This window comes from Lucilia cuprina, chromosome 4, assembly GCF_022045245.1.
Source record: "Lucilia cuprina isolate Lc7/37 chromosome 4, ASM2204524v1, whole genome shotgun sequence".
Taxonomy (NCBI): Eukaryota; Metazoa; Arthropoda; class Insecta; order Diptera; family Calliphoridae; genus Lucilia; species Lucilia cuprina.
Genome location: NC_060952.1, coordinates 26552116 through 26568854, shown reverse-complemented (window position 1 = coordinate 26568854; position 16739 = coordinate 26552116). Strand labels below are relative to the sequence as shown.

Genomic DNA, 16739 nt, shown 5'->3' with positions numbered 1-16739 from the left:
GAATAATAATATATCATAATTAATTCATATGGGAAGGGCCAATCCCCTTCCCATATGTTAGTTTTATGTCCCCAGAAATCATTTTGTAAAGTATGGCAGCCATAGGTCCATAATTGATCCTAACCCCTACAGAAAGTTTTCTTCAGAAAATTACTTTAACGCTCATTGCTGATGAGATGATTAAATATGGCAACCGATCCCTTTACTTGGCTACTAAGTAAGTGGAGTTTAAAAAGGACACTAATAAATAACTAAGGTACAAGTATTTAATATGTAATTATCTGTACATTAGGGTGTCCCGTAGACCACATTTATCTAGGGATATCCCTAGTAGTAATATATAAATTTCCGAAATGGACCAAAACAAATTCAAACAACAAGCTAAAAATTACGATTATTTTGGAGCTTATTTTTATAAAAATAAATATTTTTTATATATTTCATATTCAGTACATTATCGATTAAGAGATATTTCCACAAAAGGTTCCTAAAAAGGCACTTCCTCGAATAAGTCTAATTTACATAAAAAGATGTATGCATGTATATCGTACAATGTACACAGAAAAATCACTTATAGTTGCAACAATCAAATTTATATTCAATACAATGATTCGTTGTTATTTGCATATAAAAATAACAGATTAAGTTGATCAAAATAGAATTGAAGAAGAAAATTCTTTAGATTTAAGATTTTTTATTTAATTTTATTCACCAGAGTCATGATTACTTAGTGGTTGAAATTGTTCTCATAACGAAATTGTTTTCTCAGTGTATACAATGTAAGCAAGAATACTTAGAGGATAAATTTAAATTCAATGACAACATTTGTTGCAAATACCACAAGCAATTAACGTTGCATAAACATTCGTTAAACACACACATTACACATACATGGATACACAAATACAATCATATAGACATTCATATGTAAGTTCATTAGGATGGTCACAAAATGTAAGTTCCTATGGAAAAGCAAATTTTAAATCTTTCTATAGTATCATTTCGAAAAATTTGTGTCCTCATATCAATATTTGGTGAGTTGATTCGAAGGATTAAAGGTAGCATTTTTAAGGTTATATTGTTTTTTTTTGTTCCATATGTTTTGCAAAGTAACAACATACGCGCAAATATGATATCATGTTAAAGTTCTTTAGAAGGCGTATTCAATGGCGTATTGAAAATGTATTAGTTTGGCAAGTACACCTCTTTTGGAACGCTGTTGAATATGACTGAAATCGTTTATTATATCTTAATTTTTTTCAGTTTTTTATGATATGTTGTTCTATGTCAGTTGGTATAACAACAAAACAACTTTATTCACACACTTCACACATATTATTTTGTGTGTGTGTTGCTTTACGCGATAATAAAATGAGTTGAAATAATTCACATTTGGTTTATAACATTATAAGTATAAGTATTACACGTTGTATGGAATAATGTAGTTATATTTTTGTGAATCAAATTGATATTTGTAAATCGTATGATGTATTGTAGGTGTATTATGTTAAAATATTTCAACTGTATTTAATCATAATATGATATTTTAAAATTGTTACAATAAATACATATTTAGACTACAATCATAATTTTAATCATAATATGTTGCTCTTAGAGCATGCATACCACAACCATGTTTTTTATTTGTGTGTAGTTTGCTTGTATTTATTTAAATTGAAGAAATATTTCAGCTTAACTGAATGACTTTATTAATCCTTCATCATATATTGAATCCTGGATAAAAGATCTTTCTATAAAAAAGATTTCGTTCCATTTTTCTCTATACAAATGGGTCCAATCTAATGTAAAAAACAAATATTTATGCAACAAGCAGAACTGCGGTGAAAGGTAATGGATTTATAAAGAGAAAAGTGTGTAGGGGTTGCTACCCTTTTTAATAGGTTCATCATCAGTCGACCCTGATATGCAGTGCTATTTAAGTATAATATGTATATGTATACTTAAATATGTATACTTATTGCAATTTGGCAATAACTAATGGTAGGATTTTATAATGCCGATTAGTTTATCGTTATTATATTTATACGAGAAGATAAGCTGGGAGAAAAATCTCCTTATCCTTTATCGATATCCTTTAACAAAAGTATAATAACTTATAATAACTAGAGAGAAGTTATTTGAATTATTAAATCATACCTTTAGTTAATGCAAAGTAATGGGCTTAAGTTGCTTGAGTGAATACTTTCAAGATTTACATTCAAAGCGTTGTGGCCTCTTATGGGACCACTTAAAACTGCATTTCTCCTTGGACTTCTGCTTGGTAATCTAGTATCGGTGATTTAATGACTTCTGCAAAAGTTGTCAAAATGAGGATGGGTCAATCTAATTCGTCGACTTATCTAATATTTATTTAGTAAGTTAGTTACTTATTTTGTTAGTTAGTTTGAAGGGAGGATATTTATACATACATAAAGTCCAAACCTACGCCTATATCGAGCCCTTTGTGCGCTCCTTAAACAGTGCCTCAGGTAGTATTCGAACCCACCACCTCCAGAGGCAAACTATGTACAATTTAAGGAAATCCTTCGCTATATTAATATTTTTGTTAAGTCATCTTTCAGTGCTTAATACAATTCACATTGCAGTTTTATGTAAACATACATTTTAAATAATATAATTTTAATTATATGCAAAAGGTTGAATATGTTGCAAGCATCTATGCGTACGAATGTTTGAACATATCTAATGATAGATTGAACAGTTTAAATGCATACCAAACACAAATATTTAAAACAGAATAGCAGAATACATTCAAAATAGACCAAAAGCAATGGTTGCCCACATGCATGCAAAACAGTCATAAGAAATTTAATTAAGCATTACGAACATTTGTCGATATAATTTGTAGAGATATTGGTGTAGGTCCATGATGCCTGATGGTAATATGAATAGAATTTATCGACAGATGAAAGGAAAAACTACAACTGCCACATTACTTGTAGCACTAAATACTACATACTACAAGAATGTTCATATTCAACAAGCAATTTAAAATTTGAAATTAAATTCTTTGTAAACTCATCCATTCTTCTCACAAAACAATTCAGTTAAAATTCATTTGATGTATATAACAATGTATTGGCTTTTCGATTGCATTGTATTTTTGTAATTACTTAAAAACAAGTAAAAAAAAAACAAACATGTTAGGAAGTATAGTCGGTCGTATACTACATGAACTGTATTAAAAGTAAATTTCAGAAGAACTAAAGGTTTGTGTTTGATTTTTAGATAGTTTTTTGCTTATTACATACATGTTTATGTATGTTTACTTGAGAGATCGAGCGTAATGAAATAATTTAATTTTTTATATTTTGAGTATAGAACTATGAGTATGAGCACTGCCATCATCTTTTGTTGTAGGGTATAAAAATATCAAATAGAACTGCAGTCCAACAACTTCTATTGTTTAATTCATAAAATTAAAAAGTTTTTCTTTTCGTTTTTAGCATTTGTTTTTTTCTCTAAACTAGTAACAATAACAATGGATAGCTGGCTGATCTATCTAACAACCATCCTTTTAAACAGCAACATCATCATGCTCTTCATTATTGCCACCAACCACTTTTTTATTATTCAAGTAGACACTTTAGAAGTGTAAAACTATTTTTACAGTTTTTTTTCTATTTCACAATGTTGACGATGGTCATTGTTCAAGACTATAAAAATTTATACCAACAATCGATTCTTTTCTTCAGTCAAATACTTTCGATGGTTTGACTCTTTCAGGAATGAATGAGTGAAGGAAAGAATGAATGAACAAATGAATGAGTGAATAAATGTTAAGTTGTCGACAACAAATAAAAACTATCTAAACTACTTTGCTCTATTTTTTTCTTTCTTTTAATTTTTTTACAGTATTTTGTTGAATTGAAATTAAAAAAATAAGCAAAAAAAAAAAAAAAAAAACGAACGAAACTTTTTCATTAAAAGAGATTGCGATAAATTGATTAAAAGTTTTATACCAAAGCATTCGTTTATTATAAAAAAACAAACAAAACTATTTCTGCTATTTTTGCTATATGTATCACCCAACAACAATAACTACTTTCTACTGACAACTCGAATGCCACTAAAAGAGGAAACTACTATGTACAGACTTGTAAAGTTCAGTCTAATGTTCGTGGTCAAGACAGGCACATTAATGACTCCAGTTAAGTATAAAACTTAAAACCCTCCTCAATAAATAAATAAAGAAATAAAGAAAAATAAAGAAATAGATGCATGGCTAGTAAAGGTAAAAGTTTTATTTGTAAATGTTAAAGGTAAACATAGCAAGGAACTTAACAAGACAATGAATGTAGTAGTGATGAGATAAACAATAGGCAACAATTAAAAATTCTTAAAAAAATTGGAAATTATCGATTTTCTTGTCACTTGTTTATGTTAAATAGATTTTAAATTAAAACTTTGCAAACCGTTTTTTTTATTTTCAAATATATGACCAAAAATATCAAAACAATAAAAAACAAAAAGGTGGTTTAATTTTTAATAAAGAAGACCAGTAGTACACGTGGCTGAATTATGTACTTCTAGCTGTACGCATTTGTATGTATATTAGACCGGTGCCAAGGAAATGTTGTCAATGATATAAAAAAAACAAAAGATGAATCTCTTAAGATTAAGATACGTTCATATGTCCTTAAATCGACTCAAAAAGTGATTCTGAGCCGATTGATATAAGACACACACGTTAGAACAAACACACATAACCCTCCCCACTATAATAGTGAAGGTTAAAAATATAAAAACTAAATAAACAAACAGTCATAAACTTTCATTCCTACTTCAAACAAAAAAAAAATCGTAAATCCTATTTTTTAAACATGAATTTAACTTTAATTTCAGTTTATGTTAATAGCTCCTAGCCTAATGCAACGACATTTGATTTTAAGTCTCTTATTTTTTGTAGCTTGAATAATTTCTGCTACTTAAATATGCAAAAAATAAAAAGAAAAAAAAATATTAAACAAAAGTGAACACAAACTTCTACTCACCTGTTCGTTGTTTGTTTTGCGCGGATGTTTTTTAATGCCGCGTCTCGCACGCGCCTTGGCGGCAAAATAAATTCGTATATAAACGAAAACCATTATACAGCTGGGAATGTAAAAGGAACCCAAAGCAGAATACAATACATAGCCAATATCTTCACTAAGCTGTAAAAGAGAAGAAAATGAAAGGAAAAAGAAATAAGTGAAATGTTATTAAAATTTATTTCATAAATTTTATATGAGCTTTTATAATTTTCTTTTTTTGATTCCATCTTCTTGATACAGTAACTTAAAATATTTATTTTCTTTTTTTTTATTTTTGAGATTTTTTGGTGCTAGTATTTTTTAATATTAAGTTTATTTCTTGACAGTTTCGGGCTGCAAGTAAATTAAATTTAACTTAATTCTTTCCTTGTGTTTAAATTCTTTGCCACTTTTCATAGCTTTTGGGGGATTGTGTAAGGATACTATATTTATTTAAATTTCTTTAACATCAAGATGGTTTTTTTATCGTAATGGTGGGCTGTGTAGTTGATGTTATTGTCTTGCTGGTTGTTGGTTGAGAGTTTGGTGTTATAAAAATAAGAAATGTTTTATTACTTCCGTTTCCGCTATAAATGTTTGTGTTTATTCATGTGTAATTCTATGTTTATTTAAGGAATTATATTAAAAAAGAGGTCATTTTGGATTTTCTTGGTGGGCTTAACAATTTAAAAAGCTGATAATAAAATTTAAACAGTCTGCAAATAAAACTTTTAGTATTCATTATGAATAATGATGTTAAATTTAACTTTTTGGAGGGTTATTGCTCGAAATTTTATTTCATTTATACCTATTATATTTTTGATGTTTTTAAACATTTCAAATAGATAAGTTCCTTCGTCCATAATATACTATTTATTGCTAATTAGTTTAATATTCCACTAGCATACAATGGCGTATGGTTGTTATGCATGATATCAATCATACGCCTCGTCAAAGAAATGTTATGGAAAATTTTTAATTGTAAATTGTACTTGTTTCTAAAAGTGTGTGTCCTCATTTACTACATGATTAGCATTATTTAAAAATTTAATTTTTTAAAATAATAAGAAAAAAATATTCGTTAGAATGACACTTGTTGTTGAGTTTCTACAGGTTTATAACCTTTAATTTTATTTAAAAAAGTATTTTGGAAAAAATATTTTGGAGTGAGGTTGGCGAAACTGGGGTAATGCAAAAATATGAATATTTCAGAAACTTGGTTTGATAGAAAGAAATTGAAAGCTAATAAGGATTTTGTATAATAAATACTTAAATTTTTGTTGTCTATTGACAAACTTATAGATATAGTATGTGTAATGTTAGTGAAGAAATTAGCCTGACAATGCTCTAGTACATAGACAAAAGAAAATGCTAGACCATCGACTAGTTTGTGGAATGCGTTATGAATAAGTCTATTAACAAATCAATCGACTAATATAATATATAGTTCGCTAAGTACGCAAACGTAACACGTCCATCTTTGTCGTGATCAAATCAGAAATTCTATATAGACTAAACTTTATGAACATAAATCGCTACACTACATTTTTGACAATTTTTGATCCAACCCTCAACGAGTTGAAAGCAAATGTCTTTACTAACTACTGTGAGATTCGGTCCATAATTTACGCTATTCTCTATATTATGTATCTTAAAGAAAATCAGTTTATTGTCTTAGTATTCCAGGATTTCTTACTCAATTGAAGATTATACAAACCAAATAATAACAAGTAGTGATGGTGAACAGACTAATCTTTGAATTAATATGTTTATTAACTATTCACTCATAATCGATCTACAATTAATATTAAATTTATGGTATGAAAATACCATCAAAATTTTGTATTCATTTAGGATTTCGAAGTACTAATATATTTCTAAAATCCATATGATATAACATGTAGGGTATCACAAGACTAAAAGTGCTTGACCAAATTTTAATTACAATTTCTAACTAAACCACTTTAATGAAAAGACAAAGTCTCAAATCTTAACTATTTTCAACATATTTAGCATTAACATTAAATTTAATTATTCATAACTATTCAGAGAATTTTTAATATAATCTTATTTAATTGAATACATTCACCATACCTTAAAGAAAATACAAGAAGAGTTGATATGCAATAGGAAAAGAGAGGTAAAGGAAAGAAGGTAACTATGATGCAGTCAACATAAAACCTTAAATTTCATGTTATAAATAGTATATACTTGTACTTAAAAGTGTGTGTGCGAGAAATGCAAGGACTCTTCTTAAACTAAAGAGGATATATATATATTTTGTATACGAATTTTATATTTACTTCCTATTTTTTGTTGACAAATCCAACATCTTAACCGGCATTGGTTTTTGAAAAGTTTTTGTTGAAGTAAGCTTAACTAACAAACACTAACTAACTTTATAAATCTATGTCGTTTTTTCTATTTCTTATCGTTTGTGTATATTTATTTTTGAATAAGTATTTTTATATACAAACATATACATAGTATGTATTTGCCTTTATATAAAATTTATATTATTATATAAGAAAAAAATGAAAAATCATGTTAAGTTTATATTACACTTGAATAAATGCCCCTCCCTTTAACAGCATTACAGTTATCCCCTTAAATTGTTTCCCTTTTCTACAACCATAATAAGAAGATTATAAAGATTGATTTACTTTCATATATTTTCTACATTTCACTAGTGTGTTTATAATTCATAGAAAACTAGTATTTCTTCTGTTAGTTTTGATGTTATTATTCACCCAATATTTCGTTAACTATTTAAATGTGTTCAATGTCAGTTTGTTACTTATAGTACATAAATACATATATATTCATATCGTACAATAGAGTGTCCTGAGAAACAGACTTTTTAAGAATTTCATTGATGTACTGAATATGAGAAAAATAAAAAAATAGTTTTTTTTTGAAAGGTCCTGTATTCCCTATCAGCGATTGAATAAATAATTTGAACATTTTTGTGGAGTATTTTTGGTCAAAAAAAATTTAGTTGCTTGGAGAGGCATGTTATTTTCATTTTTTCGATATTGTCATAATGTTTAGTTTATTCAGAAAAATGTTAAAAAAAGCTTGGCATTTGATTTGGTCCATTTCAGATTTTTTTTTACAATATTCTTAAAATTCTATTCTCTTTATAATACACTAAAAGTCGTTTTGTGGACCAGGCCAAATAATATTTTATTTATTTTCTCCGAGAAAAAATTACGGAATTTTTAGATCCATTTCGAAAAGATTTCAGAACATTTTTTGAGCATATTGTACTAAAGATCAATATTTTCAATCGTTGGTAGGGAACTGAGGGCCTTTAAAAAAAATTTACATAAATTTGCATTGTTCGTTAATACTATTTTTCTTTTTTTGTGGAAAAAGATGTGTAAAACATTAAGTTAATAGTATCGAAACATAGCTTTTAAAAATCAAGATTTGTAAGTCTGATTTCATGTTAAATTTTATTTTGTAGAATTTTATTTGTAAACTTCAATTTGAAAATGTTCTTTGAATAATAAATAATATTACAACAGATTAAGTTTGCAACATACAAGAATACCAGTTATTGAAGATTAGTTGGAAAACTGTTTATAACAAAATAAACTCAAAAAAACTTTGTAATTACTTGTACTTACACAATATACAGTCTAGCTTACTTTTGAAGTACTCTAATAATGACCATAATTGACTCTATCTCTCCTTTTCAACAACCCCAACAATACAAGTTCCTTCTTTCAACAAATACAAATTACTGTTTGTTCTTTAAATATTTTCCATTGAAAGATTATTTCCATTTTAATAAACCCCATTTCAAAGCCTTATACTAGTGAATGAATCAGAAAATAAATGTGTAAAAAGTAATATATCCACCAGCACCAGCAAAAATCTATCTTAATGATACTTCAAATTTAATATTTATAAAATTTCTCCTCATTCACTCGTATACAAGTACACTTCAATTCATTTCATTTCACTGCATTTTCTTTATTTCCTCTCAAAAAATATTCGACAATTGTTTTACTCACTCAACTCAAATTTCCTCGTTTTTATATTCTAGGTTTTAACTATAAGTTTTCTTTACATTTTAATGTATCTTCAAAAGCGTATTTATGTATATGTACATATGTATGTAGTTGATCTGTAAGATACCATTTTTAACGCGCAATTCTTTTCTAAGAAATATGAACACACTAACTGACGTATATATATAGATAAGAATTTTAGAGCTATATGTATTTTGTCTGCCTGATATTTAGGGAGTGAACTCAACGTTTTTATTGTTTTAGCTTCTTATGAATTTTTTCTTCCTGTATCTGAACTGTTTTTTACATTCTTATTCTTGCTAAATTCTTGATTGCTTATAAAAATGCACATTTTATACTTTTCGTTTTGTATTTCCCTGAGTTCTTTATTTTATTTAAGTTTCCCTCTTTCAGTTTGTTTGACTTCCTTGCCGTGGAGTAAATAGTACTTGAAGTTGAAGAAGAAAAATCATTGACTTTTCGGTTATTTTGAATGCCAAAGGTGTTGTGTTCTACCACACGAAGAAATTATTTAGTAGATACCTACTCCTTCGTCATCGTCATTATAAAAGTTAATAGATTTTTTCTTGTCTTTATCTTCATGGCATTTTTTTGGTGTATTTTAGCATTAAGTTTATGTTTGATGTATTTAACCTTTTTTATTGCTATTTTTCATTATTTTAATTTTTAATGAGGTCACACATAAAACGTTTATTTTTCAACGAAAGATGATGTTTATTTGGATACTTTAAAGGGCATTTCATATAACTTATTGAAATTTAAGAAAATGTTGTTAATGTTTTAAAATATTTAAAAGGAAGTAAAAAAAGTAACAAATATTATGAATGACTTTGCAAAATTGTAAAATAAATTGTTATGTAACAAAGAAGAATGTGAACAACTTATATATCCTTTAGTAAAAACATCTTAAAATATAAAATATATATCGGGCCTGTTGTGCGCTCCTTAACCAGTGCCACAGGTGGGAATCGAACAAACCACGTACGGTCTACCAGACTAGAACACTAACTACTAACCTACCGGAGGCCACTAGATTCTTAAAAAAAAAAATAATTCACATTTCAACAAGTAAAAGTGTTATATTAGGCTATGCCAAATCAAACCTCGTTTGACTCGAATGAAACTTACTTATGTCGAATTTCATCGCTGCACTGGTATTTTTGAGCCATTAATTAGCGTTGCAGTTTTGGACCATAAGAAACTTGCTTATGTCGAATTTCATCACTATATTCGTATTTTTAATCAAGTTATGACTGTTAAAGCTGCTTTTCGAGGGGCCACTTGTATAGGAGCTATCCGAAAACGTGGACCGATATTGCCTATTTTTAATACCAAACAAACCTATAAGAAATATTTATGTGAAATTTCAACCCTTTAGCTGTTTCTATTCGGACTCTATCGTGCTTTCAACAGACAGGCAGATGGACGGACAGACATGGCTAGATCGTCTTAGAATTTAATGAGGACCCAGAATATATACACTTTTGTGGGTCTATGACCAATATTTCGATGTGTTACAAACGGAATGACAAAATCAATAAAATAAAACAAATAAGAATATTAAATTGTTTTACCTTTTCTAAATATAGATTTTTGTTTATGCAGAAGTTAATACATTTGTCTTTCTGTACAGTGGACATTTTTTTGATTAACATAAAAAATATATATTATTTTTATTTAAGTTTACAGAAAAGTCTTTGTGTGAAATATTTGTTTAAACAATTTTAATATTTTTGACATTTTGCTCTTTTTTGGCAAAGATAAATTATCTTTGACTACTATACGGTGCAACAATGTTAACTGTTGCATGTAACTATAGAAGAAAATAGAAAATTACCGACACAATCTCAAGTGGTTTTAACAAGAAAAACTTAATTTATTACAACAGAAACAAAAGCAACATAGACAAATAACAAGATAAATGTATTTGCATGGAAAAATACATATAAAACCCAACAGACAGACGTACGGACTTAGATATTTATACAAACAAAGAGGCAAACGAATAGATAAACGAATAAACAAATACAAAATAGATTCATGTAATAAAGTTTAACAAGAACAATAGAATTTACAAGCAGGTAATAAACTTAAAACTTTGTTCAACATGGACTTACACTTTTTACTCTACTAGTAGTTGTACTAGAATTAAAGAAAACAAAAATCTAAAGAAAATAAGTAACAAAGAAATTGTGACAATAAAACGGAAGAAATCAAGAATTTGTTGGAAAATAGATGTATTTATCTATGTATATGTGTATTGTGTTTAAGACTAAATTGATATTAGACGGATAAACAAGGTTGATGTTTTCTCTGTAGTATTTATAGGAAATGTCATTTCATCACTTGCTGCAGTCACTTGTTTTCATTGCTAGCAGAATTTATTATAGTTTTTAGTAGACTCTAATTTTAAAAAAAGTTTAAAAAGTATAATAAACAAAAATATGTTACATATACGATATGTTTTTAAATAATTGAAATATTTTTTTAAATCCTTACAAATTCTTAAAACGATAATCCTTCAATTTCATAACTTTTTCATGTACCAGATAAAAAAATAAAAGAACTATATCCGACCACTTGTTAATCCAAAAAAAAAGAAACATACAAATTATAAAAAACTTTTAACAACAATGTTACCAACACTATGCACAGCAAACTAATACAAACACCTACTTACTCACCCACACCACCTGTGGGTTATATTACTACGATTTATGTACTTGAATGTTTCATGATGAAAATTGGAACAATGTTGTATAAATGGCTTATAAATACATTTTAAATATTTTTACTTTTTTATTGCAGATAGTTGGTACTGTAAAAAAAAGCACAAGTTAACAACAACAGAATGTATAAAACAATATCAGAAAAAAAATTACAGGAAGTAAAAGAATAAAAAAAAAAATTGTGAAAAAATTACATGTTATGCTAAAAAGTCACGCACACCTATAAAATATTATAGCGTTATTTTTATTTCATGCACCGACTAATGCTTTTGATATACCAGAAAACGATTACGAATTGGAAAATCGCAAATGAGAAAATGGTGAGAGTTAAGGTGAATTTTTAACTCAACTAGAATGATATATGTATGTGGCTACTCATAGATGTAATGTTGTGCAGACTACGAAGTAAAGAAATTCCTATAAGGGGATAATAACTATTTGTAAAAATGAATGTCCACCAGTTTGTCTGTTTATCTACATCAATTGATGAGCCCAGAAATCTTAATTTCTTTATATAGCTCAATTAAGGCTTTTCCCAGATATGTTTTCCATGTGCAAAATCACACAACCGTCCAAACGGGTATCGAATCACGGCAATTTGATCTCCGCCCCGGAACAACCCGATTTTCAATCGGCCAAAGATTGTCAACTCAGTAACAGATGCAATAATCGGAAGTTTTTTCTCCAGAGAAAAAACATCCAGCCTCAACCAATCTGTTACAACAACAACTACAATTAACAAAGAAAGTGATGAAGTACCTGAATAAAAGTAAAGAGTACTCAAGGAAGTTACCCCGACGAATGCAATACCGTTCAAATGGAAACGTACGACTACAAAAAGAGTGGATGAACTTAATTCGTTTAATTCGTACAATGTATAATGATTACGAACACAACTATATGATATACACGATATTTGATCCAGGAATTTTAGTTTTTAAAAATCGGACAATAGAGAGCAATATAAAAAAGTATTTTCCCATAGACATTTTCATGTAGAGGAAGCTCAATGGCGGCCCAGGAGTACTTAAGCAGATCCGATCTTATATGCATCATCCTGTAAATCTAACCAATTGTGAAGTATGGAGAACATCCGAATATATTTAAGGTAAGCCAAATAAGGTCGTCTTCAGGAAATTACTTTAGGACTCATAACTATATTAATGTAAGTAGCTAGACAATAAAGTTCTACATAAACGAAAGAAAGATTTTTATTTTATACACTAAACAATTATTAAGAAAAATTTTAATAAAAACATGATTTATTTATGAATGTAGAATAGTTAATACATCCCAATGTAGACTTAATTTCAGATCGATTTGCAGTTGTTATCAATATGCAAAACACTTCAGCAAAACAAGTTAATGAAAAGAAGAAGTTGAGTTTAGTTCGCGAGCTTTTATTCTGTGTACTAAATACTATAAATTAAGCAGTGAATGACATTCGGAATTAAAAAAAAATAAAACACGTTCCGTAATTCACTTTCAATTTATCAATAATATTGATATTTCCTCCTTAGTAGGGTAGAAGGGGGACCATACGCCACTCCTTTTGAGACGGCCCCAAATTTAAACCGCAATATATATTCTTAATTTTATTCTTGGTTCGAATACTTAGATATGTTGGCTGTGGTTTTGTTCCTTTCGATTTTTCCTAAGTCATTTCAATGTACAATTTTTTTAACTTTTTCGCATTGACCAAAATGGCGTAATTTCGCCAAGGGGATGGTTTAGATTTGTCATTAGTAAAATAAAACAATTAATGTGTAAAGTAAATTTTCCAAACTCTTTGCGATGATAGATGATTTAAAAAATGAAAACAAAATTTGATAATGTAATAAAATCGATTACTCGGTTTTCAAGTTATTCGGCATTGGCAGATGTGCCCCTATGGCAGATGATCCCGGTATCAAAAGTACCAAGCACGCATAAAACTCGAAAAATATAAATTATCACACATAATATCTTTCACATTTTTAACACTTTATTGTAAAAAGTTCTTTTTTTACTAATTCATACCAAAATGCACTACAAATAACAGAAAAAAAGCACATTATCCCCAAGTTCACCTTATTTTCCCATCCCAAAACCAACACACAAACACACATAGCAAGTAATTTTTCCTTATAGTCAATAGTTCTATGTGTCGAATTTAACATACATTGTAATGTAAAAGGGAGTGTAAGCTACAGAACAATTGAGAACGCCTTCTGGAATACAAGTCTATAATCTGAAGAATATTGAACATTTATTTAAAACTTTAAGCAAGACACTCACGAAGTCATTAAGATAGACTAAAATTTAAAGACCAAAGTTTTCGTAATCTTAGTTTATCAGAGTTTTTCATTCGTTTAAACTTTTACTAGAACGAATCATTTTTAAGGTGCATGAATGTTTGTTGGTAAAAAAGGAAAAAAATAAGAAAATAAACTTAAATTAATTCAAATGGAAAATGTTATATGTATGTGTATGTATGTATGTATGTATGTATGTATGTATGTATGTATGTATGTATGTATGTATGTATGTATGTATGTATGTATGTATGTATGTATGTATGTATGTATGTATGTATGTATGTATGTATGTATGTATGTATGTATTTTGCTCTGTTTTCCGTCTATTTTTTTTAGTTTAAGCTGATGAAAATAGTAGTATGTTGCAGATAAAGTTGTATATTTGAGTTTCTTCGTGAATTGGCATTCGTTGGCAAAAGGTGTTGCTTTTTAATTTTAACAAAAACTTTTCAATTTTCATTTTGTTTTCTCAACCAACGAAATATATGTATATATTTAAAAAAAATATAATGCTTTAAAGGAGTGTTTTGTGTAGGAAACAATTTCTTGTTTTATTATTTTTTTTTTTTGGCACAACGAAAGTTACAACTAATTTATACTTTTTTAGTATTTTTATTATTACTTTTTTTAATCTAAAGGATGTTGTAGGTGTATTTTTCAGTTTTTTTAGTAGCTTCTCTTACAATGCAATTTCTTTGCCAACAAACGGATTTAAGTAATTAAAAGTTTACATATTTACGACTATGAAAGAAAAAAAGCATAAAACGTTTCATTGTTTATTTTTCTTTTAAGCTAAATAGATTGTAGCTTAAAAAAGTTTGTTTGTAATATATATGTGTACATACATACATACTTATACATATATTGAAAAACTTATTAAAATGATTATACATTCTCAGTTTTTTTACTTTCTTTTTAGTTACAATGTTAAAATATTATTTATTTTAAATTTTACTATTGAATGAAGAAAAAAGCAAAATAAACAAGTAAGAATTTATAGTCGGACATGGCCGACCATATCATATCTTACACGAGTTATTGTGTTACAAATTTTATTTTTTTAATAATAAATTATTTAGTTTTTATATTAATTCAGGAATATTTTAACAATATGTTGTCGAAAGAGGAATTTTCTGTAGAGTGCGCACAAGATTTACATAAAGTTGTTTTAAGCCGATTGGTATACATTAAGGTAGGTGTAGGACCAAACATCAGCACAAACGCATAATACCCTCCCAACTAAAATGGTGCAGGATATAAAAATATTAAAAAGCTTATATACATAAAAAATCATTTTATCTGGCATTTCCAGGAATTTGTTTAATTTAGATAAGAATTTCTTGGAAGAAAATTCAGAGGAATTAGTTTTTAATTTAAAAATCAGCATAATCGCTCCAGATATAACGAATATATAAATATCCTATATATTGCTAATAGGGGCCAGAGATGGACGTTTTAGTATAATGTAGCATTAAATTAAATTAATTTAATTTAAAAAGATAGTCGGATAGACAGACAGACGGACACAGGCGGACAGACGGACATGACTAAATCGAATCCTGTACACATATACTTCATAGAGTCAGAAAGTAGAAAGTCAGTAATAAAAATTACAAACATTAAATACATTTGGGCAATTTTGTGTTAAAGCTCAAAAAAAACGATTCGAATGTAATTTGCATTAAGATAAGCACTATTGACGGATAGACAGACATGGCTTAATCAAATCCTGTACATATTTATTCATAAATACGTATTTTATAGGGTCGGAAAATTAGCTTATTTATTATATATAAATTTTGTGTAAAGTGACTCAACTCAAAAAATCGATGAAAGAAATTTGCACCAAGGAATGCACTATGGGAAATAAGACACTTTGGCCCAATCTAAGTCCGGCAGTTTTTGATCGGATTTTTGGGTCAAAGGTAAAGGCTATTAAAGGTTACTACTTCAATGTTAAAGTAGAGCAAGATAAAAATGAAAAATTGTAATGAAAATGTGACTTTTTTTACTTACGTGTCCTTATCTCAGACATTTGACCATAAATTATAGATTCCTTAGATTTGGAAATCGGTTAGAAACTATCAAACTCTCATATTTTGTTCTTAAAAAGTAACTAAACGAAGTGATCGGGAAAAAACTAAAACATTGAATGTAACGTAATGGTATTCTTATACGAGAACCCCTACCTTTTTATGGTATATCTCTGTGTAATCCTTACATGTTTTATTTAAAATTCTATTGAACAATAATAAAGTTTTTTTTTTCTTTATATATTTTATTTTAACTAATTTCTTATTAAAATTATGTATAAAGAAAAATATATTTTCTATTTACCCTAAATATTTGCTTTTGTTGCTAATATGCTAGTACATATTTAACATTATATTGCCTTAACGTATACTTTAGAATTTGCCGCTCCACAAACGCCTAAATCAATGTAAATTTAAACTTGTGATTTAAAAAGAGTGTTATATCCGGATTTTGTACTTTTTAAACAGTAAATACCCTCAACAAAGTAAGCATAAACAAATTAAATATAAAATTCAATAAACAGCTTTAAGGTATGCATAATTTTTGTAAGTGTGAGCTTCAAATAAAATAGCAATAATGGAAAAAAGAACTTTGATGAACATTATT

General features: G+C 27.9%; 1 protein-coding gene across 1 annotated transcript in view; it reads right to left on the bottom strand.

The window, feature by feature from the left end:
• The window catches only part of LOC111680761 (alpha-2B adrenergic receptor), a 38968-nt gene that overhangs the window by 6390 nt on the left and 15839 nt on the right, over positions 1 to 16739 (bottom strand). Inside the window, exon 2 of the mRNA XM_046950423.1 lies at positions 5016 to 5174. Within this exon, the coding sequence (XP_046806379.1) occupies positions 5016 to 5174 (159 nt within the window). The remainder of the gene's footprint in view (positions 1 to 5015; positions 5175 to 16739) is intronic.